We start from the raw sequence: 26841 nt of genomic DNA, 5'->3' as shown, positions 1-26841 counted from the left end.
GATGATTTTGCAACAAGGCTTCTTTCTGCTCTTCTTTTTGTTCTTTCTGCACGTTATCCTTCTTCCTGCACTTATCTTCGTATTTGAGGACTTCTGTTGCTTCTTTCTGCACTTCTTTTGTTTCTTTCTGTGCATTTTTTCTTCTTTCTTCACATGCCCTATCTCTGTAGGCATAGTTAGAAATTAGCATTTAAAAAACCTTTGAAATTCACAGAAAAAACCATAGGTTTCAGGCACGTTATAGTTAGGAATTAGCATTTAAAAAACCTCAGAAATTCACTGAAAAAACCATAGGTTTCAGGGGTGTTATAGTTAGCTGGACTTTTCACTTGTACAAAACCATTGAAATTCCCCCGTTATAGTTAGTTCAGCTAACTATAACTCGCGCGCCCGCAATGCACTGCTGATGACGTCACATATTACATCACTCATGACATGGTCAGTGACATCACTCATGACATCACTGATGACATCTCAAATGACATCACTGAGGACATCACTGATGACATCATCCAGTGAATGTGTGTTTTTCTGAAAATTAAATATGTTTTATATATGTATATCTCAAGGTCGATGGAAGAATAAATGGGTATATAAGTGTCTAAATGGATGATTTGTTTTTTAAAAATTGATTGTGTAACTGACTGATTAAGTGTATCATAGTGAATACATGGCTTAGTGAGTAATGTTTAAATACGTAAATATCTGTATCAGTCTCTCACTTTGTGTATAAGTGGCTGCATGGGTTGGTGAGTAGCTACATGGGTGTCTATATAGGTTATTAGTTGGTTTTTTGAGTATCAGTCTGAGTGTCTGCATGGTTCGGTGGGGGGTATTACGTAGTGCATAGGTGCATGAATGAGTGACTCACTGTTTGTATGGGTTGAACACAGCATGTGTGCAGGACTGTATGGGTGGATGAGTGTGTGTATGGGTGTGTTAGTGAGTGAATGACTGTCTCAATAGTGTCTTTATGAGTAACTACATATGTTTTAAACTAGTATATGTGACTATTGGTGTATATATGTGAGTATATGTGAGAGTGAGAGATTGAAAGAGTTCCTGTATGAATAAGTATGTGTTTCTATAAGTGATTGTTTAAAAGACTAAGTATGTGTAAGTTTCCGTAGAAGTAAGTATGGTGGTGTGTGTATAACTGTATATGCAAGTAAATGTATGTTTGATTCTTTATTAGCATGAGTGACTATGTGTGTGAGTAACTCTATGGATGAGTGGCATTGTGTAACAGGATGTATAGGTGTATGAGTACATATGATGAGTGAGTACATGTATGAGTGACTGTATAGGACTGTTGGTGAATGAGTGGATGTGTATGTGGATCTTAGAATTACTGAAGAGGTTGTTGTAACTGGTATTGGTATGTCCATTGTTTTGAAAATTTTAGTCTCTATTTTTGAATGTGTGTATCAAAGGTTATATTAGGGTGAGAGGAGGTCTGCCACTCTATCACAAGGATGATGTCATCAGTGATGTCATCAGTGATGTCATTTGAGATGTCATCAGTGATGTCATGAGTGATGTCACTGACCATGTCATGAGTGATGTAATATGTGACGTCATCAGCAGTGCATTGCGGGCGCGCGAGTTATAGTTAGCTGAACTAACTATAACGGGGGAATTTCAATGGTTTTGTACAAGTGAAAAGTCCAGCTAACTATAACACCCCTGAAACCTATGGTTTTTTCAGTGAATATATATATATATATCACTTAAAAAACCATAGGTTTCACACATGTTATAGTTAGCTGGACATTTCACTCGTGAAAAATCATTGAAATTCCCCCGTTATAGTTAGTGCAGGCAACTATAACTCACGCGACCGCAATCCTCTGCTGATGATGTCAGATATTACATCACTGTATTTAGACACTTATTTACCCATGTCTTCTTCCAATAATTTTTAGCTATACATATATTACAAATATTTTTTTTTTCAGAAAGACACATATGTCATCAGTGATGTAATATCTGACGTCATCAGCAGAGGATTGCGGTCGCGTGAGTTATAGTTGCCTGCACTAACTATAACGGGGGAATTTCAATGGTTTTTCACAAGTGAAATGTCCAGCTAACTATAACATGTGTGAAACCTATGGTTTTTTAAGTGAATATATATATATATATATATATATATATATATATATATATATATATATATATATATTGCTAAGGAATTCCCACCACAATTAGAAGTGCTCACAAATCAATGCCCTCCGATATTTTACCTGCTATGCCATGCTCTAGAAACCGATTAATCTTCGTGTGGCCACTAGGAAATGAAATTGCTCAAAAACTATTCCTCTGCATTGTCTTTCTCTTATGTGCTACAGTTGCCTGAGGCCTAGTAATAGTCCTCTTCTCAACCAGGGCTCCTCATGGGTTGTTCCTGAGCAGCACAGATCTCAGTTGTCAGTGTTCGCTTGCTCAAACCCCATTTGGCCATCAGTTGAGAAATTCTCACATGATCTTGGCAGAACTGTCCAGAAGTCCCATGGCACAGACCTCTCCCTTCTACTCTATTTTCCAACTTTGATTTGACAGCTTTTCCAAATTGATGGGCATGGAGACTCCGTCATCTTCTTGCATAATATAGCCTCGTTTTTGCTATTGAAGTGAGTGTACTTACTGCCCCAATTTGTCATACTTACATAGGGCAGAGGGGAGCACCATAGATTATATTCTAGTGACAACCATGTGTGCGTCCATGTTTATAATTTACAGGCTAATGCCACATGCTGGAGTGATCACAACCCTTTGAGCTAATATTCGCCCCTTGGGCAGTAATGCCTGTGAATGCAGACTTGGTGGGTGGGTGGAATTTAGGTGATCATGCACAATGGCCCGGGTATTACTTGGGGCAGGGTGAATCCATAGTGGTTCTTATCAAAGTTAATTGGGGCTAAGATATCACATATCAGCACTTGTTGGAATGAATATGCGGGAGACTTGGAAATCAGGAGGGCCTTTGTTGAAATATCTAGATATGCAAAGGGAACCCATGAGGTCATTCGCTGGCAGGAGACCAAAGTTGAAAGGTCTGTTTGATTGTAATTGCTCTAAGGCCCATTCAGGTCTCAGGAAGGCTCTCAGCAATCCCATCAGATCTCGGGTAGAGATCCCTATTGTAGAGGTTGATACAAATCTGTGCTAATTATAGAAATAACAGGATTAAGGATGAAGCATAGAATGCTTTAGAACTGCTAGTAAGAACATGTACAGTACTTCCTTTTGGCAGGTTATAAATTCACCTCATTGTAGAGTTAGAAGCCCCGGACTTGGAAGTAGCAATCCAGGCTCATGGCTGGGCTTCATACTTTAGCAGCGTTTCAGCTGCCCCCGGTAATGAACCACAGTTCTGCTTAGTGACCTTGGAGGATATCTGTCCTGCTCTCCCATTTAATGATGTCACCGTTAGAGGTTTTTTGCATTTATATTTTTGTATTTTATCAACAAGGTGCAGAACATTTCCAGCTGTCATCTTTTTTTAAAATGGATGTTCCCCCTGCACATTTGAAATCTGTGTTCTGCTTTGCTAAAAGGATGAACCTTTTGCTCACAATATGATGAATCTGCACTTTCAATTCTTTTCCATGAGAAGATTTCTTGTGTAAACCCCTGCATTTGTGGGTGGTATTATAGATGCTGTTTGTTTCTCTATTGATTTCGCTGCTCATTTGGGACTTAGAATTATTTAGATTTTGCACTCTATACGGTATGACCCATTTCCTAAGATCCTTTATGCCTATGATTTTATGCTGATTCTGTACTGTATCTTTTGAATTTTTGTGATAAATATTTTAAATTTTACGCTGATCTGGAACTGCGTTTTTGAGTGGTTCCTTTAATTAACTGTATTTTTGGTGTGTTGGCTGGGGCCTTACCTCAGGGACATATTGTCTCATGACATTGAGGTTTAACACAGTCTCCGTTCACCAACCACTGGACGTTCTGTGGAGGTAAAGTATTGGGGTGTAAAATATTCTGGTTCCCTGTGGTTAAACACACCTTCAGTTTTCTTTACAAGAGGTTATATCTGCCTTTTCTATAAGCCCAAGGCAAAAGCACTGGTCCCCAATGGAATTTCTTCTGACCTCTTCAAAGCCATAATATTGAGATTTGGGCCCCATTACTGTCAGTACATGCTCACAATCCCTAATTATACCCATATATAAAAAGAGCAATTGTGCTGATCCCTGTTGCTATTGGTCAATTTCACTTTTGGATGTTTTGGTCTAGGTTTTGATTAGAATGTTACTCGCTACGTTAGAATAATTTGCAGAGGAACATTGTCTCCTGGCCAACATCCAATATGGGTTCTACAAGGATATTGTAATGGTGGAACAGTCTCTAAATTTGCCACAATTGATCAATAGATATGTGGCCAAAAAGGGCACACACTACCTGGCCTTCAAGGACCTTTCAAGCAGCTTTGACTGTGTTTCTCACCTCAAACGTTTGCGCTTAATGGCAGACATGGGGATGGAGTTGTCAATTATTAACCCTTTAGGAGAAATTTACCCTGGAATAGCAGCCAAATTTAGATATAGTATGGATGGAGAATGTTTTGATGAATTTTACATTACCAGGGGGGTCAGGCAGGACTGTGCCCTTTCCTCTTCAACTTCTACTTGAACAACTTGCAGAGGCTGGTGGTGTAGAGGTGCAAGGAGATGCCCCACTTTGGATATCTCCCTAGTCCTGCTCTCTTATATGCAAATGATTGGGTACTGATTGCGCGCACTTTGCAAGCTCTTCGCCTACTTTTGAACACATTTGATGAACTTATGGGCAATTTGGATCTCAGAGTTAAGCTGGATAACTCCTACATTATGATTTGCGGGGTCAATCCTTCCACTCCCTGTCATTTTAGACTGAAGGATGTTCAGCTAAAGCAAACAGGTTCTTTCTCTTATTTCGGGGGGTGCTCTTTGATGCTGGTGCTACCTGGAAACATCAAATTAATATTAGGAATAATCAAATTGTGAAGGCTACCGCAGCATTCTTTTCTTTCTCAACTGAGTTGGAAATGAAACCCCTGAAGGAAATGATTAGAACCTATTGGGCAGGCATTTGGGAACATTTTAACATGGATAAGTTAGAGGGCACCGAAAATGTATGCCTTAAGAGAGAGTTGTCAGTCACTGCTAGTTGCTCATCACTTTGGGGTCACAAAGAGCTGGGTGTGTTTTTTTATGAGTACCTTTATAAGACACTGCCCACTTCTTTTGTGAGAAAGGGTTCGGACGAAAGAGGAAGACCACCTGAACAGGTTGATACTACAAGGTAGTCTAGCGCTTGACCTGGCTTCATAAATTCCATTGTTTGTGTATTAATTATGATGCTGTCGTATTAGCTAAAGAAACCCAATTTATTTGATGATCTGAAGAGGTTATCTCAGTTTGGCAGGGTTGAACTCAAGCATATGTTCCTTCAGCGCTTTTAAGAATAAAGACATAGCCTGGCTAGACCCAAGGTAACGTGTATCTTGTATTCCTCCTTGTTACTAAGTGAATTTCTTCAATCTTACTTAGCCCACACCACAGATAATCAAAATAGGTTTATACTTACAAAATTCAGACTTAGTATTTTCCACCTTGTAGTTACCTTTCCATGGCGGAATAACTGGTTGAGAGTGCTAGTAAACTGTCCTGTGATGGAATGACTCAAGGCACAATGCAGTTTGTGATTTTTTGCTCGTTCTACAAAGCCCCTAGAAGACGTCACATTAAACTTGTACTGCGGGTATGCCATTTTCGGCACTGCAATCCTGCTTTGACTTTTTTTCCAACACTTCCAGCGAGCAGAGGGTTGCAGTCTCCACTTACATCCGGCACACCCTCCCTACACTAAGTAGCCATGGAGTCTGATGTTTAATTTTTGTAAGATTTTGATGACACGTGAGTGTGGGGCTTTTATGTGTCGATATGTTGTATCTGAGCAGCGTATTTTATCTTTATGATCTCTTGATTCATTGTTTTAAAGTTGCTTTTAGCTACGAATGCTTATGTTATGCTACTTTGCACAACTTAAAGTGTGTTTGAGTTTTTGCCTACTCTTTATTTTATGGATTTAAATTCTAAAATGAACAAAGACTATTGATGATGATGATTTGGCACCACATTGCCAACTATTAGCTTTTGATGCGAAGCAGTGTGGATAAAGGGTAATGTTGTACGTTTGTTTGGAACAACCTATCTGTTGATATTGTTGAATAGAGAGCGCTGTTGGATATCCAATGAAACCCAGGTTGCCATATAAGACATTGTTTAAATTTGCGCGGTAAGGGCTGTCTGTAATGTCCTAATGAGGAGAAGGTGTTGCATCTCCTCCTGGAAGCTGCAGTGTAGAGTCTCGATGCTAGTAGACCGAGATGGGACTTTTCTGCAGAGCTGCATAATTGCTGCCTCTCTCTGGCCCATACCCGCTACCGCAGACCAGGTGTGAGTTTTGGACCATTCTGAGTGTAACTATTTGCTTTTATTTTGCAGGGAGCTGGTACATATGCTGGGTCACCTGGCAGAAACTCTGCATCAAGCCAAACTGAAGTTTGTCCTAGTGATTCCTCCATCTGTGGCACCGGGGTAGGTACTTTCCAGAGTTCAAAGGCTGAGCCTTCTGTGACAGCGACATCCAGTGAGTAACCCTAAGTGCTTGTTTAAAGGGCATGTAATACCTTCCTGAGTCAAACCCCACTCCTGTCTTTATCTGGGGCTCCCAGGCCACTTTTGATTTTATCTGTGGGTCCCTTCTGTACTTTAAAAAAAATACTGCTTTGGGGGCTGTGTTTTAACTCCCAAAAAGATTTCAGGTGAAAACACACTTTGCTCATCTATTTTCATGTTGTTAACGAGAGAAGTAACACGCTTTCAGCCTTAAAAATGCACAAGAAAATAAAATGCGACAGCCGAGTATATCACTGCCTCTTTAAATAGTACATGTTTGAGAAAGGATACCTCCATTTTCCATACAAACCAATATGTTTTAAACTGCTCAGGGAATGCCATCATTAATGACAGCATATTTCTGTTCTCGATTTTCTAGGCAGTCTTTCTTCCATCCGAGTACTCGTCCAAATTTGCATCCATTTTTTGAATGCTCCCAGTCATGTCTACCACCTCTCTTGCCTTCCTGCTGCCCTCATATCTGTGGTAACGGAGCCACCCGGCCCGTTACAGCACGCTACTCACGCATCCACGCACCCGGAGGGCGGGCACGCCCTACGGTATAAATAAAAGGGCGCGAGACCGCTCGAGGTCTTCGGCCCACTCCAGTAACCCCTGCTGTTGTGTCCTTCTGTGTCCTGCCCCCACCTAGGCCTCACCACCCCCTTATCTGCCACCCCAACACCACATTGGCGACGAGGGCGGAGCCTACCCGCGCCTCGCCTCTCCGGCGCTCATCGCACTTGCCTGGGGGTGCCCGGCGCTCTCCGCAGAGGCGGAACAGGGAGGACCTCGCCGCGCGCGCGTCCTCGCGCTGGAAGACTCGAAGCCGGTCCTTGGCAGGTGAGCTCCGTCGGAGGGGAACATCGACCCTCGTGAGCTGCCTGGGCGTCTGGGGGCTTTGGCTGGCCTGGATTCTGCCGGTAAAGGCCCCGACAGCCGGTTGCTGCAGGGGGCGTCCTCAGCAGTGCCTGAGGGAAGTAAACGGACAATAAAGCAGTCACACACAAAAAAAAAAAAAAAGGAAGAACACAGATCGGTGGGGGAAGCAGGTCTCGCCTACGCGTATGAGCAGCACCATCAGCAGGTCTCGCCCACGCGCAGCTCCAGCAGGTCTCGCCTACGGGCAACACTTTCAGCAGCACAGGTCTCGCCCACGCGCAGCACCAGCAGAGGGAAAGTAGGTCTCGCCTGGATACCAGCCAAGCAGCCACGGTTGGAGAACGGGCGCAGTGAGAGGTGCCGAACATGTCGGGCCCTGCCGCCAGTGGTAGTGGCACGGCGCAACCGCCTCAGCAGGCAGCCGCGCTGCCCGCGGTCGCCGCGCAGCCCGCGGCCGCCGCGCCTGGACACGGGGCGGTGGCCCCGCTGCCGCCGTTCAGCGAACTGTCAGACCCCTCCACGGCGGCGGTGCGGTGGCGCTCGTGGATCGGACGGCTGGAGCACTACTTTGTCGGAGTGCGGGAGACGGACAACACGGTCAAGAGATCTCTCCTCATGTGCTACGGGGGCGAAGAACTGTATGACCTTTTCGAAACTCTACCGGACAGGGGGAACGACGACGACTATGCGGGCGCCATAAGGGCCCTGAACCGCCACTTTGATCCCCAAACGAACCCCGATTTCGAGTGGTTTAAGCTGCGCCAGGCGCGACAGGAAGAAAATGAACGCATTGACGTCTTCTATGCACGCCTGCGGAAACTCTCCCTGTCCTGTGAGCTGCCAGACCAAAGGGCGGAGATCCGGGCCCAGCTCATTCAAGGGTGCAGATCGGTCCCGCTGCGGCGTCTCATCCTGCGGGAGCCAGGCATCTCCCTCGACAACATCCTGGTCCTAGGCCGGTCTCACGAGCTGTCCAATGCTCGAGCGGATGCAATGGAGGCGGCCCTCAACCGGCCTGCGGCTGCCCAGAAGCCGCCAGCGATCAAGGAAGAGAGAGTGGACGCGCTGCAGAAGCGACCGACCAATCAGCGAGGAGCCGCAAGGGCTCCGCAGGGCAGCACATGTGGCAACTGCGGCCTAGGTCACCCACCCGGCGGCCGGTGCGTCGCCATGGGACAAACATGTCTGAAGTGCGGCCGAGCGAACCACTTTGCGAAGGTCTGCAGGAGCAGCCGCAGGGGGCGCGGAGGCGCTTCCGGCCCACGTGGGGCTCCGGCGCGCGTACACCAACTGAAGGTGGAAGAATCCGCCGCCCTGCGCGAAAACTCCACGCCACAGTTCGAGGGAGATGGGGAAGAAGAAGAGGAAGTGTTCTTCGTGTCGTTTGTAGGCCGGGAAGGCACGAAGAGAAGACCGCCGCCCATGTGTGACATCCTGGTGGCCGGGTCCCCGGTGAGTGCTCTCATCGACACGGGGGCGTCGGTGAACGTCATGGACAGCTGCCAGTATGAAAGGTTGTCGCCACGGCCACCCCTGAGACCCTCCAAAGCCCTCATCTACACGTACGACAGTGACCGGCCACTGTCCCTGCGAGGGGTGATTGATGTTGAAGTCGTCAGCGAAGGCCGGAAGTTGGCCACGACCTTCCACGTGGCGGAAGGTAAGAGGGGCACCCTGCTGAGCTGCCACACCGCCGAAGATCTGGCGCTGGTATTCTTCGCAAATCAGGTGCACGAGCTGCATGCAAGGGAGATACTGAAGGACTTTCCGATGCTGTTTCAAGGTCTAGGATGCCTACGCGGAAAGCAGTTCAGACTACACGTGGACCCGACGGTCCGGCCCATGGCGCTGCGTCACCGGAGAATACCATTCCTCCTGCGACCACAGGTAGAAGAGGAGTTGCAAAAATTGGAAGACTTGGGGGTGATTGAGAAGGTATCGGGTCCGACCCCGTGGGTGTCCCCCCTGGTCGTGGCGCCCAAACCCAAGCAGCCCGGCGCCATCCGACTGTGCGTAGACATGCGCCTCCCAAACAAGGCGGTCAAGCGCGAAAGACACCTCACGCCCACCATGGACGACATTGTGGCCGACCTCAACGGCGCGCAGTGGTTCACGAAATTGGACCTCAACGCGGGGTACCACCAGCTTGAACTCCACCCCGACAGCCGCAACATAACCACCTTCTCCACCCACGTTGGCCTGCGGAGGTATAAGCGGCTGAGCTTCGGGATCTCGTCAGCGGCCGAAGTTTTCCAAAACGCCATACGGGAGACTCTCTCGGGTCTCCAGGGAGTCATCAACCTAAGTGACGACATTCTGGTGTTCTCGCGAACTCTGGAAGAACACCATCGGCATCTGCGTGACACGCTACAGCGGCTAGCGGACAGTGGACTCACCCTGCACGAGGCCAAGTGCTCCTTCTACCAGGAGTCGGTCGAATTCTTCGGTTACATCTTCTCGAGGGACGGCCTGAGGGTGGATCCGAAGAAAGCGGTAGCGATCCGCGCTGCTCCGAGGCCCACATCGGCCACCGAGGTCAGGAGTTTCCTGGGGATGGCAACCTACTGCGGGCGGTTCATTCCCAATCTGGCGTCCCTGTCGGAGCCGCTCCGGCTTCTCACAAAGAGTGGTCACCCGTGGGCCTGGACGGCCAAGGAAGATATGGCGTTCCAAGCGGTCAAGGACGCGCTGATCGATGACAAGGTGATGGCGTACTTCAGGCCCCACCGGCGGACAGAGGTAGTGGTGGACGCGAGCCCCGTGGGGCTGGGCGCGGTCCTGATGCAGGAGACGGAGGCGAAAGAATGGGTCCCGACCGCGTATGCCAGCAGGGCTCTGACGGCTACGGAGATGAGGTACGCGCAGATCGAGCGGGAGGCGCTGGCCATCAAGTGGGCCTGCCAACACTTCCATCTCTACCTGTATGGGCACGACTTCCGGGTGGTCACCGACCACAAGCCCCTGGTTCCGCTTTTCGCTGGCACGGCGAGGCTAGGGCCCCCGAGGATTGAGAGATGGGCAGTCCAGCTACAAGCGTACCGATTTGAGGTCGTGTTCCGACCCGGAGCCAGCAACCCAGCGGACTTCCTGTCCCGCCACCCGGAGCCGGTGCGCCCTGATCAGGCGGATGAGGCGGAAACGGAGGAGTTCGTCCGACTAGTGTCGCAAGCTGCATGCCCGGTGGCACTCACGTTGGAAGACATCGGCAAAGCCACGGAACTGGACGACTGCCTCGTGAAGGTGAAGCGCACGCTGGCGACCCACCACTGGCGGAACTTCCTGGATGGAGTGCAGGCCCTCACCGAAGAGGAGAAAGTGTATCGACAGCAGGTGTGGAACGCGAGGAGTGAACTCAGCGAGGGGCCGCACGGCGTGGTCCTGCGAGGAGCAACCATCGTCATCCCGATGAGTCTCCAAGGAGAGGTGGTCAGGTTGGCACACCAAGGGCATCAAGGCATCTCCAAGACCAAGGCAAGGCTGCGGAGCAAGGTGTGGTTCCCGCGGATGGACGCGCTGGTTGAGGAAGCCATCCGCAGCTGTCACTCGTGCAACATCACGGGGGGGGAGCCGACGCCTCACCCAGTGATCACGGAGGAGCCCTGTCTGGAACCCTGGTCCAAGCTGAGCATAGACTTTGGGTCGTTCCCGGATGGGCGACACACCTTAGTGGTGGTGGACTCACACTCCAAGTTCCCGGTGGTGGAAGTAGTGTCGTCTACGGCGTTCAGCCAGGTGCGAGCGGCGCTTGATCGCATATTTGCCATGATGGGCCTGCCGGAGGAAGTCCGATCGGACAACGGGCCCCCGTTCCAAGGGCGAGAGTTCCAGGAATACCTTGCGGCTCGGGGAGTCAGACACAGGAAGATTACCCCGCAGTGGCCCCAGGCGAATGGGGAGGTGGAGCGTTTCATGCGCACGATGAACCGGGCGCTGAGAATTGGAGTCGAGCAAGGAGAAGATGCGGATCAGTGCCTCTCACAGTTCCTAAGTGCCTACCGGCGGACCCCCCACTGTACCACCAGGTGTGCGCCAGCGCACCTTCTGTTCAAGAAGGCCCCCAGGGACAATATCCCGGCGAGTCATGTGTGGCTGCCCACGCCGCTAGACCAAGAGGCGGCGCAAGGGAGGAGGCGGACCTCCAACGAGAAAGCCAGTCTGAAGAGGAGAGCCCGGGGGAGGAGTCTCCAGGTGGGGGACGGGGTCATCCTGAAGGACCGATACCCGAACTGGAAGTATCGTACCCCGTTTGAACCGGAGGTGTGGGAAGTGACCGGAGTGCGGGGCACCATGGTGTCCGCCAGGAGAGGGACACGGACAGTAACGCGAAATGCGTCTTGGTTCAAACGAATAACATCTGGCGTCCCCGAGACCGACCCGGAGGAGGAAGAGTTGGAAGCCCCGGAGGGGTGCGGCTCACCAGGAACGCCGGCGAGCCCATCGCAGAGCGCAACCCCACTGCCCGGGGCGGGCGATCGAGAAAGCGGGCCCTCTGCCGAGACAGCGGTGCCCAGTGTCTGTGGGGCAGGAGGTACAGGCCGAGGAGACGCTCCCCGGAGCCGACCATATGGACTTCGGCCAAACCCGGCCCCAAGTAAGAGACTGAGAGACTTTGCGTGGTGTGCACAAGAACTGAATGGTTTGGCGATAAATGATCTCTGTATCTGAAAGATTGGAGGGATGTGGTAACGGAGCCACCCGGCCCGTTACAGCACGCTACTCACGCATCCACGCACCCGGAGGGCGGGCACGCCCTACGGTATAAATAAAAGGGCGCGAGACCGCTCGAGGTCTTCGGCCCACTCCAGTAACCCCTGCTGTTGTGTCCTTCTGTGTCCTGCCCCCACCTAGGCCTCACCACCCCCTTATCTGCCACCCCAACACCACAATATCCTGGCTTAGTTTCAAGGATGAGACCGGCTAAAAAGGACTGTGCCAGGGAGGGCAACCACTCGCCCCCTGTTTTGTTTACTTTCCAATTTCTTCCTCCCTGGCAATTCAGTCTTCTCCTTGGCCATGTGGCACGTCTTCATTGTCCATTCATATTTGGTATTGTATCCCTCCTCAGATCGCTCGAAAAGACTGACCGCACCCTTCAGCTTCCTCTCTCTTGTTCATAATGAAGACTTCTGTGCTTTGCTGTCCTGAACTTGGTACACCTTAGGTCAGGCCTGCACGGTGACCAACTCATTCTGGGTCCAACATGAGCAAAGAAAAATAAACCTCATGACAGTCAATTCCAAGCCCCCTACTTCTGGAGCCAACCCAACCATTTTCTATCTGGATATTGTTTACCGGAAAGAATGTCCAAGTACTGAGCGCCATGCTGCTGGGCAAAATGGCTCTAGAATTATTCTGTCTCTTTGTAGAGAAACAGCTATTTTCATGGTGCAGCCACTCTTAGAAATACAGAAACTTCCTTTCTCCCCAAATCGGAAAATCCTATTATCTTTTCAGTTTTTTAAAATTCTAGAATTCATACGTGTATTCATTATAATTGGAATTGTTACAATAGGTATCGAAAATAAGAAGTTGTGATTTAAAGAAATTGATAATTTATGTTCTGTTTTAATAAGCTGTATCCTAGTCCGAACATTTGTTATGAAAATGAGTGCAAGTGCGCTGAAAACCGGGTGACATTGCTGCGCCGCAAGCAAATATTTCAATATTTGATCATTATAAACGGCCTTTGTATGTTTTTAGACAAAAGCAAGCAACTACTGTTTTAGTATTGTTCATATATATCTATGCAGGCGTGGCCGGCACAGGTAAGAGCGGTGGGGAGGGGCAGCGGTGGGGTGGGGGGGGGGGGGGGGTGGGGGGGGGGGGAGTCAACAGACGACGGGATAAGTAAAATAAAAAAAAATAAAAAACCTTACCTTGCGCTCGCCGCATCGCCGACTGGCTTTTCAATTCGGTTGAAACTCACTACACGACTGTCACACGAATACCGTGGTGAACTTAAAACTAGAATTTAATCCCTTTTGCTCCATGCTGGGAGGTCGTTTTTTGATAAATACTGTCCCTGCCAGCGAACTATAAACCTTTATTCCGAGAATTTTAGTTGATTCTTCATTACCCATCCAAGGGGTCAGGAAATTTCCCAAGATTCTTCCTTGTCCTGAAGATGGTCTTACTGACATGGCGCAACAAAGACTGAAATGTCGATGCCTAACCCATTCTTCTTTCTTTAGTCATTGTCAATTTATTTATTTTGAGTTATGAATCCTATGCATCGAACCGACTCATGACTTGATTTAAGGAAGATGGACAGTTATACATTGAGAACTAGGATATTTTTTCTTGTGTGATATGTTTTCCATTGTCAATGTATGTTTAGACTTTATTGTGGTCATTTCTGTACCCTCACCTCTATGTTGTTGAAATATAAAATCATTCCTTTTTTGATACACCCTGTTACTGCAATTGATTTGTTTATTGACTGAATTCTTTGAGTTATCCCAGCAGGTGTCATTAAAAGTCACCTATCCTAAGATATTAGTACCATGAAATAAAATTCTTAAATGACTCCCTTGTAGGCATCATTACCTTTCTTACTTTATTACCCAAGCCCACAAAGGTGAATTGGGTTACCCATTCTTTTGATAAACTTTCTAAAAGTGGCATGTAACTTAAAATCCACCTTTACAATTAAAGAGGATTTTAAATTACAATTAATTTGAGGCTAAACAGCATATCTCAATCTGCTCCCAATCAAAAGGTATCACTTATTAAATGTAATAAGGTGACCCAATGTAAGTTAATAGAAGAGAAATCAGCCTTACAGCAGTAAAACATGATTTTAGGTGTTTTTCACTACCAGAACATGCACAATCAGCATTTGATCAGTTTTCAGTGTTACAGTGCAATCAGGTGATTAGTTTGTAGTTACAGATTTAAGTAGCAAGTAGCCAATGAACTTATTATTTACACTTCGATACATCAGTTATAAGAACCAACACCACATGGTTGTCCTCACCCCCATTTCCAATACCTGATATGCTTGCCATGGGCTCCATATTTTTCCCCATTTTTTAATGCACCCCCTACTGCGATATACTAACTTAGGGATTACTTATAAGTATTAACAAGAAAGTTTTATGCCTGGCAAAAGGTTCATTTTGCCAGTCTGAAATGTCAGATTAAAACTGCACTACAGGCTGCAGTGGCAGGCCTGATAAATGTTTTAAGAGGCTACTTCAGTGGGTGGCACAATGAGTGCTGCAGGCCAACTAGTAGCATTGAATTTAAAGGCCATGGATACATGTGCCAATTAGGTGCAAGTCAATTTTACCATGTTTGAAGGAGAGGGCACAGGCAAGATAGCACAGGTTAGCATTGCAGAAGTGTGCAGAGTCCTAAAGCCAACAGAAACACATTCAGCAAAACCTGAGGAGTGAAGGCAAACTGTTTGGGGGAATACCACTCCAAGGATGTCAGGTCTAGCACAATTCATTTTAATATGATAGTCAACATCAGGGCATAATAGTGTTCCTCGTGCACCTACCAAATTATTAGCATCATTGTCTTCGTATGCCCACTCTTGGTGGCAAACACTGACATAATTGTGGCCCTCTGATTACTCTGGGCATTCAAGGCATATTGTTGCCCTTATGTTGGCTACCCCTGGCCTATTGGTGTCCAGAAGTATTTTAGTCATCGTTTTTATTTAATGATTATTAAACTTCACCAATGTTTGTCATGCAAACTTAAAACAAATGCATTTAAAAATCCCGCTGTTACAGAGCCTTCATCTACAGTAATCGATGAGGCGATATGCATCAACTGCACAGCAGCAGCTGTGTATAGCATTTGATTCCACTAAAGGGTAATGTCCCTTTTAGATCTGCAACCCAACATTTATTCATTAACTTCGGGATAGGTTGACACAGTAATTCCAAATTTAGTAGGCCCACCGCATTGATAATCAAATCATTCCAGAATGTCACTTTCAGGAATCACACAACCTACGAAATTCACAACACCTAACATCTAAACAAATTTTGGAGGTCTAGCACAGATACATTCCCCGCCATGATGTCTTTGTCATGGTAGGGTAGTACCACACCCTTTTTAGCAATGACTCTTCATGAAACCATGTATCCTAGGAGAAATAGTAATAGTGCTAAAGTAGGCAATGCTAGTTCCCTCAATATTCTCTGAGTACTCGAGCGTCAATGTACGACTAGTTAGGCACATCTTCCATGACCACAGCTTTATCTCGAACCATAGGCCCAACTCTCAAGTATTAAAACACTATTCCCTCTGTGAGCTCAAATGCAGTCTGAAGGAAATTACCTGATTAGGGCCACCCGGGTCACTCTCGACCTCCTCTAGCCTTCCAAGAATGAAGAGTCGATGACGCAGAAGAGAATACAAGCAAACAAGTCTATTCACAAATTACACTGCAGTAGAGTCCAATCTGACCAGCTGCCTATGATGGCTGACGAGGGACTGACTTTAATTAGCATAAAGTTACATTATGTATGTTGCGGAGTCCACAAAGACCTGCCTACCTTGGAAAAACACTGGTGGGTGTCCTAATACAATGGGGTACAGAACATAAGCTTCGATTCCGCAGCCTGGTACAAGCTATCTACATTTCAAGGTCGTCTGGCGTATCCTCTCCTCTAGACAGGTGGGAGAAGGCCTTGATCTAAGAGAAAAGGCACGCACTGACGAGCTAAAGTCAGCATTGAAGAAACAAAACTTACCAAGGACTATTTCTCGTAAATGAGCAAACAACAGTTTCGAATGTGCAAGTAACAGTTTCGATTGTAACAGAACATGGCGTCTTCTCTAACTAAAATGGTGGCACAGATGTCAACCCAACTAACGTGACTTCTGTATCAATTGATTACGTCTTACACACAATATGTAAATAAAATGTATTAGCCATATAAATACTAACATAATAAAGGGTAAAACACGAGTAATATAGCAATACTATGTTTCAATTCTATCAAGTGTTAGGCTAGGTGAATGATTCATTGAATCCTGGTAAGCCAGTGTGGAGATGCCTGACACATATCACTGTCAAAATCTTATCAGATGCACCACTTCACGTAGCTTCATCAGTCCACAGAGAGGCATCTTGTCCAGTCTTTTCCTCCCATTCACAAAAGTGTCTGCTTAATGAGCCTAGAGTTAAGAGTCCACCCCTACAGCTAATGTAAATACATCCATTAACCCACAGTAAATCTGCCCACCGCAATTTGAAGGTTCCTCATAGCATAGCAGAAACTTTATCATACTCTCTAGGCCAGCCCTTTCCAGGTGAAGAAAAGAGCTCTAGTGACCAGTCAAACAGCAGCGTGCAAAGCAGGTGTGCTTTGAAAGTATACCATGGGCCATATTACAGAACGTGCCCCAGGGGTGCAGCGGGCATGTGCACCCGCCTGGGGCATATTGGTATTACAGAAGGAGCTGCAGCCGCTTGGTCACCCCCTTCTGTAATACTGAAAATGCTTGTGCACATATAGCACAAGTGCTTTCTCGAGAGGGCATTCCCTCATTTGCTTGCGGGCGTGACCCCATGCAAATAAGGGAATCCATTGGCCTCTGCACCCGCGATGTATTATACATGTGGGCGCAGAGGCAAAGAAGCTGTCAGCAGGCACAAACAGTGCGCCCCCTGATGGTAGCCCTCTGGAGGGGGGAAAGGTGCTTCTATGCAGGCTGGTAGGTGCAGTCACTCACTGCACCCACCTGCAAGGGGAACTCTCTCCCCTCTTAACAGTACAGGCGGGTTGCCACCTGCTCATAGAAACAGGGAGCAGCTTTTAAACAGCTGCTCCGTATTTATTTTGAATGTAGCACCCTGGGGGCAGCAGGAGTCTGCGGCTGCTCGGTGGGCAGCTCATTCTACAAGATAGGGCGCACTTTTCCTGTTTACACCCGGCACACCTGCTTAAAGGTGCGCCATGGCGAAAACAGGAAAAGTGCGCCCTATCTGTAATAGGGCCCCAGGTATGCTTGTCTGCGTTTATAGTGACTTTAACGCCATTTATATAGCACACAACAGAAAGATCATGTTTTGACTTGTAGTGATACTGTACTTATTACTGTCCAAGGAACCCATTTTTTACAGCCTTCAGTTACGAAAGAGTGAGTTCAAGCCCAGCAATTAGTAAGAAGGCCTCACATTTTACATATTGCTGGTTGCAGAAGATGTATAATTCAGTGAGCTATTGTGGTTGGGACCTGCAGTCTAATTAAGGGTCTCTGTAACAGAAACAGTAACCCACAGAGCTATCCTGCATAACATAGAAATGTGCAAGCTATTTATTACTTGTAATTCTCTGCAACAGACATAGCCATAAGATCCATGACAAAGATTACACACAGATCTTTTCACCAAGTGCTTTAACCACCTAAGTTATCTTGTTCATGTTATCCCTGCTGTAGATGTATTTGCAGCAGGTACAATAACCCCATAAGCTACCTTAAAATGCACTCTTATTTGTCACAATTAAGACAGAATAGCTTTACTTTCAAGTTTTCCATGACCCCAGTTTATTTGAGAATAGAATTTTTAAAAATATGGACTTTTACATGACCCCGCCACATTTCTGGCCCATAGCTCTGCCTCCGCACCCCCCACTTGTGAGTTCTGCAGTATTTTTTTTATTCCCATCAGTCATCCACGCACTGCTGCTTTCGTGACGTGTACGTCTAGACAGTAAATGAATCATTACACAAACCAGCTTCTCCTCCTGTCTCTCTGAGAGAGATTTTTTTTTTTTTTTTTTTTTGCGGATCTACCCGTCTAGCCCTCAGTCGGCCGGTCGAGCCAGTCTGCCACACCGGCCAGCCTAGCCTCCCGTCCCGGCAGCCAACCAGCCCAGCCGAACTGCGGGGAACCAATCCGCAGTCAGCCATTAGCCGGTCAGCCTTGCGCTGGTCGGACCTAGGAGGGGTTTGCCAGACAGGGGGTCGACTTAGCCTTCCAGCCATGCCGTTCGGGCCCGCCGTTCCACTGAGGTCGTCAGCCTGGCCGTGAGTCCTGGCTGACCTGCACAGCAGTCCAGCCAAACCCACCGACCTACGTAAAAAAATCACCATCCAGTCAGTCTGACAGTCAGCCCACTTCACAGTGAGCCGCCCAGCAGTCCAACAGTCCAGCTACTAAAAAACGTTGACGTTACCGTCACCTTTCCTTCATCGTGCTCGAGAGTTTCATTGCCACACAAAGTGCAATGATTACACCCCAGCTGACCGATCTACCTCTAGGGACCACCAAGTGAACTACACTGTGCGTGTGTGGGTGTGTATATATATATATAATATATATAATATATAATATATATATATATATATATATATATATATATATATATATATATATATATATATATATATATATATATATAATAATTTGCCTCCAAGGATGAAGCCACGGCATTGCAGGACAAACAGCCCAGCTGCTCCATAGCAAAAGTCTCGAGCCAAACGTGTTTCGAGCGTCATACAGCTCTTGGTCACTGGCAGAAAGGGGAAAGGCAGCACACGCACCACCTGCGCAAATTTGAATGTCCCGCCCCAGTGGGCGTCTGCGCAAAGCATGCTGGTAGTTGTGGTGCATAATCAATGTTATCCCCCAGCCAAACGCATTTCGAGCATCATACCGCTCTTGTTCACTGGCAGAAAGGGGAAAGGCAGCAAATTTGAATGTCCCGCCCCAGCGGGCTTTTAGCGACAATAATCAAAGACGTGGGGAAGGCGAGTCCGCTTTGTGGATGGCGTATGGGCAGGATGGCAGCCCAAACAGCTTCAAGCAGCCCACTTGGGTAATTATTACAAACATTTGGGGGCGAGCCATGCGACCCACTGGGGGTAAAATTGATTATGCACTACAACTACCAGCATGCGTTGCGCAGACGCCCACTGGGGCGGGACATTCAAATTTGCGCAGGTGGTGCGTGTGCTGCCTTTCCCCTTTCTGCCAGTGAACAAGAGCGGTATGATGCTCAAAACGCGTTTGGCTCAAGACTTTTGCTATGGAGCAGCTGGTCTGTTTGTCCTGCAATCTGCAAATAAAGGTTTTAACTTGCCGTGGCGTGGCTATATCCTGGGAGGCAACTCTCGTGTAAACACATACATCTTTTACTTACGTGCCTGCGGATCCAAGAAGAACTAAGCTCTCCAATACATTTTACTTGGCAGCGAGAAAATTACCCTAGCTTGTTTGATTTGTGTAATATGTTTATTTAAAACTTTTCCTTTATGAAATACAGCATGCCAGGGACCATTCATGCTTAACAGAACAAACAGTAAACAAAGAAGACATACCATGCAGCTGAGGAGTAAGCACACTGAATTATTAATAGGTTTGTCTGAGGTTGCCCGAAGAAATCTCAAAATAATGTAGGACTAATTGTGAGTGCGCCCAAAAGTGTTGCTTAAAAAGGTGGGTTTACGTGAAAGTGGGAAACCTGGGGTAATAGAGGGTTGGCGCCAACTTAATACTACCAGCACAGAGGAGAATCTGATGGGTAATCAGTGAAGCTTGTGCATAGCGGGCAAATGTCAGGTCAAGAACCTTTCTCCAGGCCCAGTTTTGAATTGTTCATCACCGTCGTTTACAGTGAACATAGAGAGGTTTATTTGTGGTAGGCTGTTCAGCACGGGCTACAATACTGTGGCAGGTTTTTGCGGTCTCGACAGACTGTCGCAAACAGCACTGTACACAGTAATCAACTCAGTCAACCCTTGCTTATGATAAGATAGTGTTCTTGTCAATCCCAGTTCGTTTCTTTTCATTCGAGCCCCCCACCTCTAATTCATATTTGTCCCTTCCCCTGAAAATAGCTCCTTTACCTCTCTTTTTTGATTGACGAGGGCGTAGCATTCCTCTGTTGATGTCGTGGAACAATGTTTTTTCTCTGTCATTTCTTGTTTATTTAGTTCTCCATGGGAGTGTATGGCTCCGTTTTCAGATAGCGCTCGTGCTCTTCACTTTAATCCTCATAAATCGCCGCCCATCTCTCCCTTCCTACCCTCCCTCCCGAAGCTCCTTGGTGGTGGACCAGGTATCTGATGGCAGCCTCGGTGATGCCCTGCATGTCCCCTATGCTTCCCTGTGGTGTACACGCGCCAGATGGCTGCCTAGGCGATGCCCTTAGTGATCCATGCTGGTAAGCCGCTATTGGTTTTTCCAATGGCAGCCCAGTTGAGCGCTTTTCAAATCTGCCGGCATTGGCACAGCCAATAGCATGTTTGGCCATGCTAAAAATGTAGAGCAAAATGAAAAAAATATTTTCTAAACTTTAAGATTACCACCACTTGGCATCATAACATTGCAGCAGCGCACGTGATGATGCAATGCTGCGGCTTTCTTGAAAGTATCAAAAGCAATGTTTTCATATCTCTCTCTACGTTTAACATAGCTACTTGGGCAATGACAAAGCTGATCGTGTTACTTGCTGAACATTTGCAAGCGAGACGGATTGGATCTGCCAGTGTTTGTTTGCAGAGGCTCTGAAAACCTCAGAAGTCCACGACGCACCATAACTCTGACATGCGGTGATGCTTACTTTGCAATCTTTTTTGTTTTAGTAAACCTAAGATGCCCTGAATACTATTTAAAGGTCTTCATGATAACTGGCCACCTATTGTATCCAGCATGGAATTGTGAGGGAGTCGCCCCAGCTGATGCTGGATTATGTGAGGGTGAAAATAGTGAAGAGGCAGTCGACTGCTTTAGAGTATCTGGCTAAGACCATATGAGAAATTTCCATAAAGACTTTACCTCATAAATAAGAGTGTGACCAACTTACATTATAGATACCAGTATATACTCAAGACGTTTAGTGGTGGGCTAACAATATGTATTGTTTATTGCATGTAGCACAAATAAATCTTATGACAACTACAGGTGGGTTTCTGGATGAAAATCTTATGCGAGGGATGCTCCAACTTACAAAAGGCTTGCAAGACACCAGCTCCAAGGTAAGTCCATCTAGTTTCCAAAGTCACACAGTGGATGTTACTTCTGTGGAACATGCAAGCGTAGCACACATCGACTTTCACAGTTTCTGCAAGACATTTCATTCTCAAATTATATCCCCTGCTAGAGAATAGTACAGAATGCAATAAGTGTAAGTTAACGCAAAATTACTTGTACTCCGGGAGAGGGTGCCCGGGAAAGGCAATAATCGGTATCAATGCTGAATTCACTCATGTTCAGCCGTCATGTTTGTCCTACATGTTGATCTCTCTCACTCGGGTGAATTCAGACATGAAGTGCAACTGTGTTGAAACCTTCTATCAGTTCTTGTGGTGGATGACAACTAAAGAATCGGCTCTAGATGTGACTTTAAGGTGTGGAGAAGTCATTGGCACGTGGTTAGTTGGTTAGGAACAAATTTACTATAGCATGTGGCATAGTCAAATGTATGTATTTTTTTAAATATTCATTGCAAATGACTGAGCAAAGCAAACTTAGCCAATTCTAGAGATTATGGCAGTAGTGTCCTGGTGGAAGAGAAAAATGTGATTCCAGTTGACAGAGTTATGGTGATAACATCCAAGATCGAAGTTCTTAATAAGACATTTGTGTTGATGTTCATAGTCGAACACAACAGTTAGAACCTTTCCAATTGGGCCATGTAGTGGTGTGGAGTGGACTGGTGCAGAGTAGAGGCGTAGAGGTCAGAGTAGATTGGCATAGAAGGCAATTAAATAGAGTGGTGTAGAGTAGAGTGCAGTGGCACAGAGCAAAGTGATGCAGAGTAGAGTGGCATAGAGTGCATTGGCGTAGAACGCAGTATTGCAGATTAGAGTGCATTGTTGCAGAGCAGACTGTCGTAAAGTGCAGTGGTGTAGAGTTACGTAGAGAGCAGTGGCGTTGAGTAGATTGGTATATAGTATAGTGGCTTAGAGTACAGTAGTGAGGAGTAGAGGGCATTGGTGGCAGAGTGTTGCAGAGTATAGTGCCGTAGAGTGCAGCACCATAGAATTCAGTGGCGTACAATGCACCGTCGTACAATGCAGTGGCATAGATCAGAGTGGTGCATGAATGCAGCAGGGTAGAGTGCAGTGGTTTAGAGTAGAGTGGCATAGATTATTTCAGAGTTGAGTAAAGTGGTGTGGAATGGTGCAGAGTGGAGTGCACTGGCATAGAGTGACATACTTTGGATTGGCATAGAATGCTGGGGCCATAGTGGAGTGGTATAGAGTAGAGTGCATTGTCGTAGAGTATATTGGCATAGAGTGCAGTGATGCAGAGTGCAGAGTTATAGAGTAGCGTAGAGTGGAGTTGTGCAGAGTACCGTGGGGTGGCCAAGACTGGAGTAGTGCACAATGCAGTGGCAAAAAGGGCATTGGCATAGAGTAGAGTGGTGCAGCATAGAGTGCAGTAGTGCAGGGTAGAGTGCAGTGGCACAGAGTTCATTTGCATGGAATGGTGCAGATTAGAATGCAGTGGCATGGAATGGTGCAGAGTAGAGTTGAGTAAAGTGGCGTAGAAGGGAGTGTGCATGTGCTGTAGCACACTGCCATTACAGACAACACATTTTTAATTGAAATGACCATTACATTTGCACAGAGATATACATTTTTACTAATACAACTCTACAGCGCGCAATCAATGTGTGGAAGCTGCATCACCTAGTGTATTGATTTGTTTTGATCCTATTGAAGTATTTGTTTCTAACATACTTCAGAATTTACAAAAAAAATTCATTTGTGCTTTCGTTATGCTGATATATTCAGAAATACCTGCACAGTTCATTTAAATGTGGTGTGCTAGAAAAAAACATTCCTACTACCAGTATCCCTTAATGTGAGAGGATTTATGTAACAATATTAAAGTCAGAGAAAGAAGACTAAACCTTAGGGGCCAGATATCCGACCATTGGCAATTGCGAATCGCAAATTGCGAGTCGCAGTTTGCAAGTTTGCAGTGTCTGATACACTGTTTGCATCCCCAATGAGGTCGCAAATTTCATGCCTCATGAATATTGATGAGACTGTCGCAATTTGCGTCCCCATTGTGAATGGCTGGCACTTCCTGGGATGGTGGCCTCCATGTCTGGAACTGCTTTTAAATAAAGCAGTTTTTTTTATTTAAATGCAGCCCATTTTCCTTAAAGGAAAACGGGATGCATTAAAAAACATAAAAATGTAACTTTTCACTATCATTTTTTAAGAGCAGGCCGTATTTCCTTGGACCACTGCCTGCCCTTAAAAAATGCTTGCGCAAGCATTCCCAAAGGGGAAGGGGTCCCCTGGAGACCCCTTCCTGCGAGTGCTTTACCACCCTTCTGAGAAAGGTGGTAAACTGCAAGTGTTTTGTGACCGCAATTGCAAAACATTTTTACATAGTCTTTGGGGTCGCTAATAGGAAGGGAACGCCCCTTCCTAATAGCGAGTCGCTAAACACTATTTTGCGAGTCGCAAAATATGGTTAGTACATGGCCCACAAGTTTTTTGCTCAAACGGGTCTAAAACCCATTTGCGCATACAAAAATCCATTGTACATCTTGCCCCAAGCTCCCTAGGAAGACAGAGCCTGGCATTTGACCTCTGTCTTTGAATGGGCAGCAAATGTGACAAAATAGTCACAAGATTTACAGGCCTGTTTACGGAAAAGGAGCCCTCATGGAACAATACAAGGGGAGGTAGTGTGAAAAGGCTTAACTCCTTGGGAGGGACAAACTCACGCTGGACAGCCTAAAACTAATAAAGCCTGCAAATAGAATGCCAGAAAATGGGAGTTATAAGCCACAAAGCCAATGGAAAGAAACGGGCAGGAATGCAAACAACTGTGCTGTCTAGTCGGCTTCAACCGAAAAAGGGGCAGTTTACTCCAGTTAAATCTAAACAGTCACATGGTAGAAGGATGCATGTAAAAATAAAGGGTTGCAGGTTGGTGATTGAGTTTTAGTGAAGAAACCTAAACATAGGGTGAAAGGGGTGTCTAAGTTTACTGAATTTGTAGAGGTAGTCAAAGTTTCATAAGGCCTGTTGTTATGAAAAAAGGAGGGCGAAGAATAAGACGTGCAGTTCAAGTGAATGATAGTCATACAAGAATAATGACATGTCTAACTTTGCGGTGCAAGAGAAGGGTGAAAATGCTTTCTTATTGTTAGTAGTGATCATCTGTTGTATAAAGAAATCATGAAGTCAGTAAGAAAGACAACTGTACTGGAAATATCTGCTGTGAGGAAACTTCCTGCTGTAGAATGTGTGCTAATAAAGTTTTGCCTGAAGATGGGGGGATAATACAGCTCTGACGGTGTGTTCAAGGTGACAAAATATTTTAGGCATTTTACTAATATCCTATCATTGTGTATTTGTTGGACATTGCCTTATGGGATTTCCCTGAAACTTGTTGTTTTTTTCCTGGTAGTTTTTGCTGATTTTGTTTTCGTGACCTTAGGACTCTGGACACTTTTCCACTGTAATGCAGTCTAAAAGTGTGCACACCCTTCTTACATATGCTAGGTAGTGGTGCTTATTTGATTGGTTTATTTGTGGTAACTGTGAGTGCCCTGCAAAAAGGTACATCACATACCCAGGGCAGGCACTGCACTGGCTACTCATGGACCGCAGCACTGATAGTGCCACCCACCAGAACATGTATCAAGCCTGCCATTGAAGGCCTGTGTGTGCACAGTTGCAATTGTTCTCAGGTTGGTAATTCTAAACCGTTAGCCAATGCTAGGACCCTCCTAGGGTAAGCTCTGAGGGGTGGGGCAAGTGGTAGGAGAAAGGCAGGGTAGGTACACGTGCATGCCCAGGTAGTGGATAATCCCCATGTGGGTTTTACCTGCCCAGGTAGTGAGTAACCCCCATGTGTGTTTTCACTACCTATGAGGCTTGCTCTCCCCATAAGTTAACATGGGGGAATGGCTGGGATTACTTTAAGCTGCATTGGTGGCTTACAGTGGAGTAGTCTCATACTGTTTCCTAAAGCAAAAAGGACAAATGATGTATGGAATGCTGAACAATGCAAACATTCATCTCCAGTCCTAAAGATCTGGGTTTGATCCATTGTTTCTTTGCTCCCCACGCCAACCCAGTTTGGACCCAGCCATGTGCAAATCAGCCTTGACCCTGCTTCTGATGGAAACAGTCCAGCCCGCACTGCCAAACCAGGTCCTCCCTATACTGGAAACCAGCATCTTGGGACTGGCTATGGGGTTTCACCCCTCAGCAGCCAGGCTAGCCTGAATTCGGTGGTACAGTAAGCACAGGACCCACGTCTGGGCATGGTGTTCCCACAAAAACAAAAAGAACAAATGATAGACGGAATGCTGAACAATGCAAACATTCACCCCCCAGTCACAAAGATCTGAGTTTAATCCATTGTTTTTTTGCTCACAACACCACCCTAGGCCGTGGCTTGGCAGTTCGGGCTATACTGTTACTATGAGGATCAGGATCATGACTGATTTGCATATGGCTGGGTCCAAGCTGGGGTGGCATGGTGAACAAAAGAATGATGGATTACCTAGATCTCTTGACTGGGGGTGAATGTTTGATTTGTTCGGCATCCTGTCCATCATTTGTTTGCACAGCATTTTACATACTGTTTCTTATCATTGGATTCACAAAGACAACCCTTCCTTGTGGTAAAGGTGCATTTGTCATTAATAGCTTAGAAAGGCCACTTCTAGAATGTGGGCATTACTCTGCTCTAAACTCTGTATGTGCCTTTTAGTTTGACTCCAGCCCACACTGGAGGAGCACATCTGTGCATTCTCCAAAGACGGCCATAAACATTGGGCTTACAAATTCAACAACAGACCTCTGCCTTTTGAGGACTTGGCTGGATAGATTGGGGGGGAGAGATTTTGACACTTGGCGTCTGGGAAGCCAGAACATGAGCCCACTAAAGATTAAGATCTGAATTACAAGGCCTCATGGCAGACATTTAGGGGAGACATCCATGGTTCAAAGGGTAACCCTCTGAGTATAACTACTGATGCCATACTTCAGCAGGGCAGAGATACACTTGTGGGGACGTGGGACCAGAAATCCTGGACTGTGTGATACACACTGCCAGAGGAATCTGTTGTGCATAAGGAGGAAGCTGCCATTGGAAGGGACCGTGCAACCTGACTGAATAATTGCTGCCCTGGACTGACTGCCTGCTGCTGTGTTATGTTCTGAAGTGTGCTCTCCAAGGGCTTGTTGGCTTGTCCCCTATTTTTTGTGGTAGTCTTCGGGATATCAAAGGCCTCCCATGAAGGACCTACTTCACCTACGTGCTTCACCAGGAGAGTGCTGCCCTCTTAAGTGCGTCTTCAGGATCTTTACTATAGCACGGTGT

The 26841-nt window shown here is 46.4% G+C and overlaps 1 protein-coding gene across 1 annotated transcript in view; it reads left to right on the top strand.

Moving 5' to 3' along the window:
• Positions 1-26841, top strand: part of CHID1 (chitinase domain containing 1) — a 1360135-nt gene that overhangs the window by 370052 nt on the left and 963242 nt on the right. Inside the window, exon 9 of the mRNA XM_085644891.1 lies at positions 6510-6602. Coding sequence (XP_085501017.1) covers positions 6510-6602 — 93 coding nt within the window. The remainder of the gene's footprint in view (positions 1-6509; positions 6603-26841) is intronic.

Source organism: Triturus cristatus, chromosome 3_1 (genome assembly GCF_964204655.1).
Source record: "Triturus cristatus chromosome 3_1, aTriCri1.1, whole genome shotgun sequence".
Taxonomy (NCBI): Eukaryota; Metazoa; Chordata; class Amphibia; order Caudata; family Salamandridae; genus Triturus; species Triturus cristatus.
Note: the sequence above shows the minus strand (reverse complement) of the source record. Positions and strands in the feature narration are given on the sequence as shown.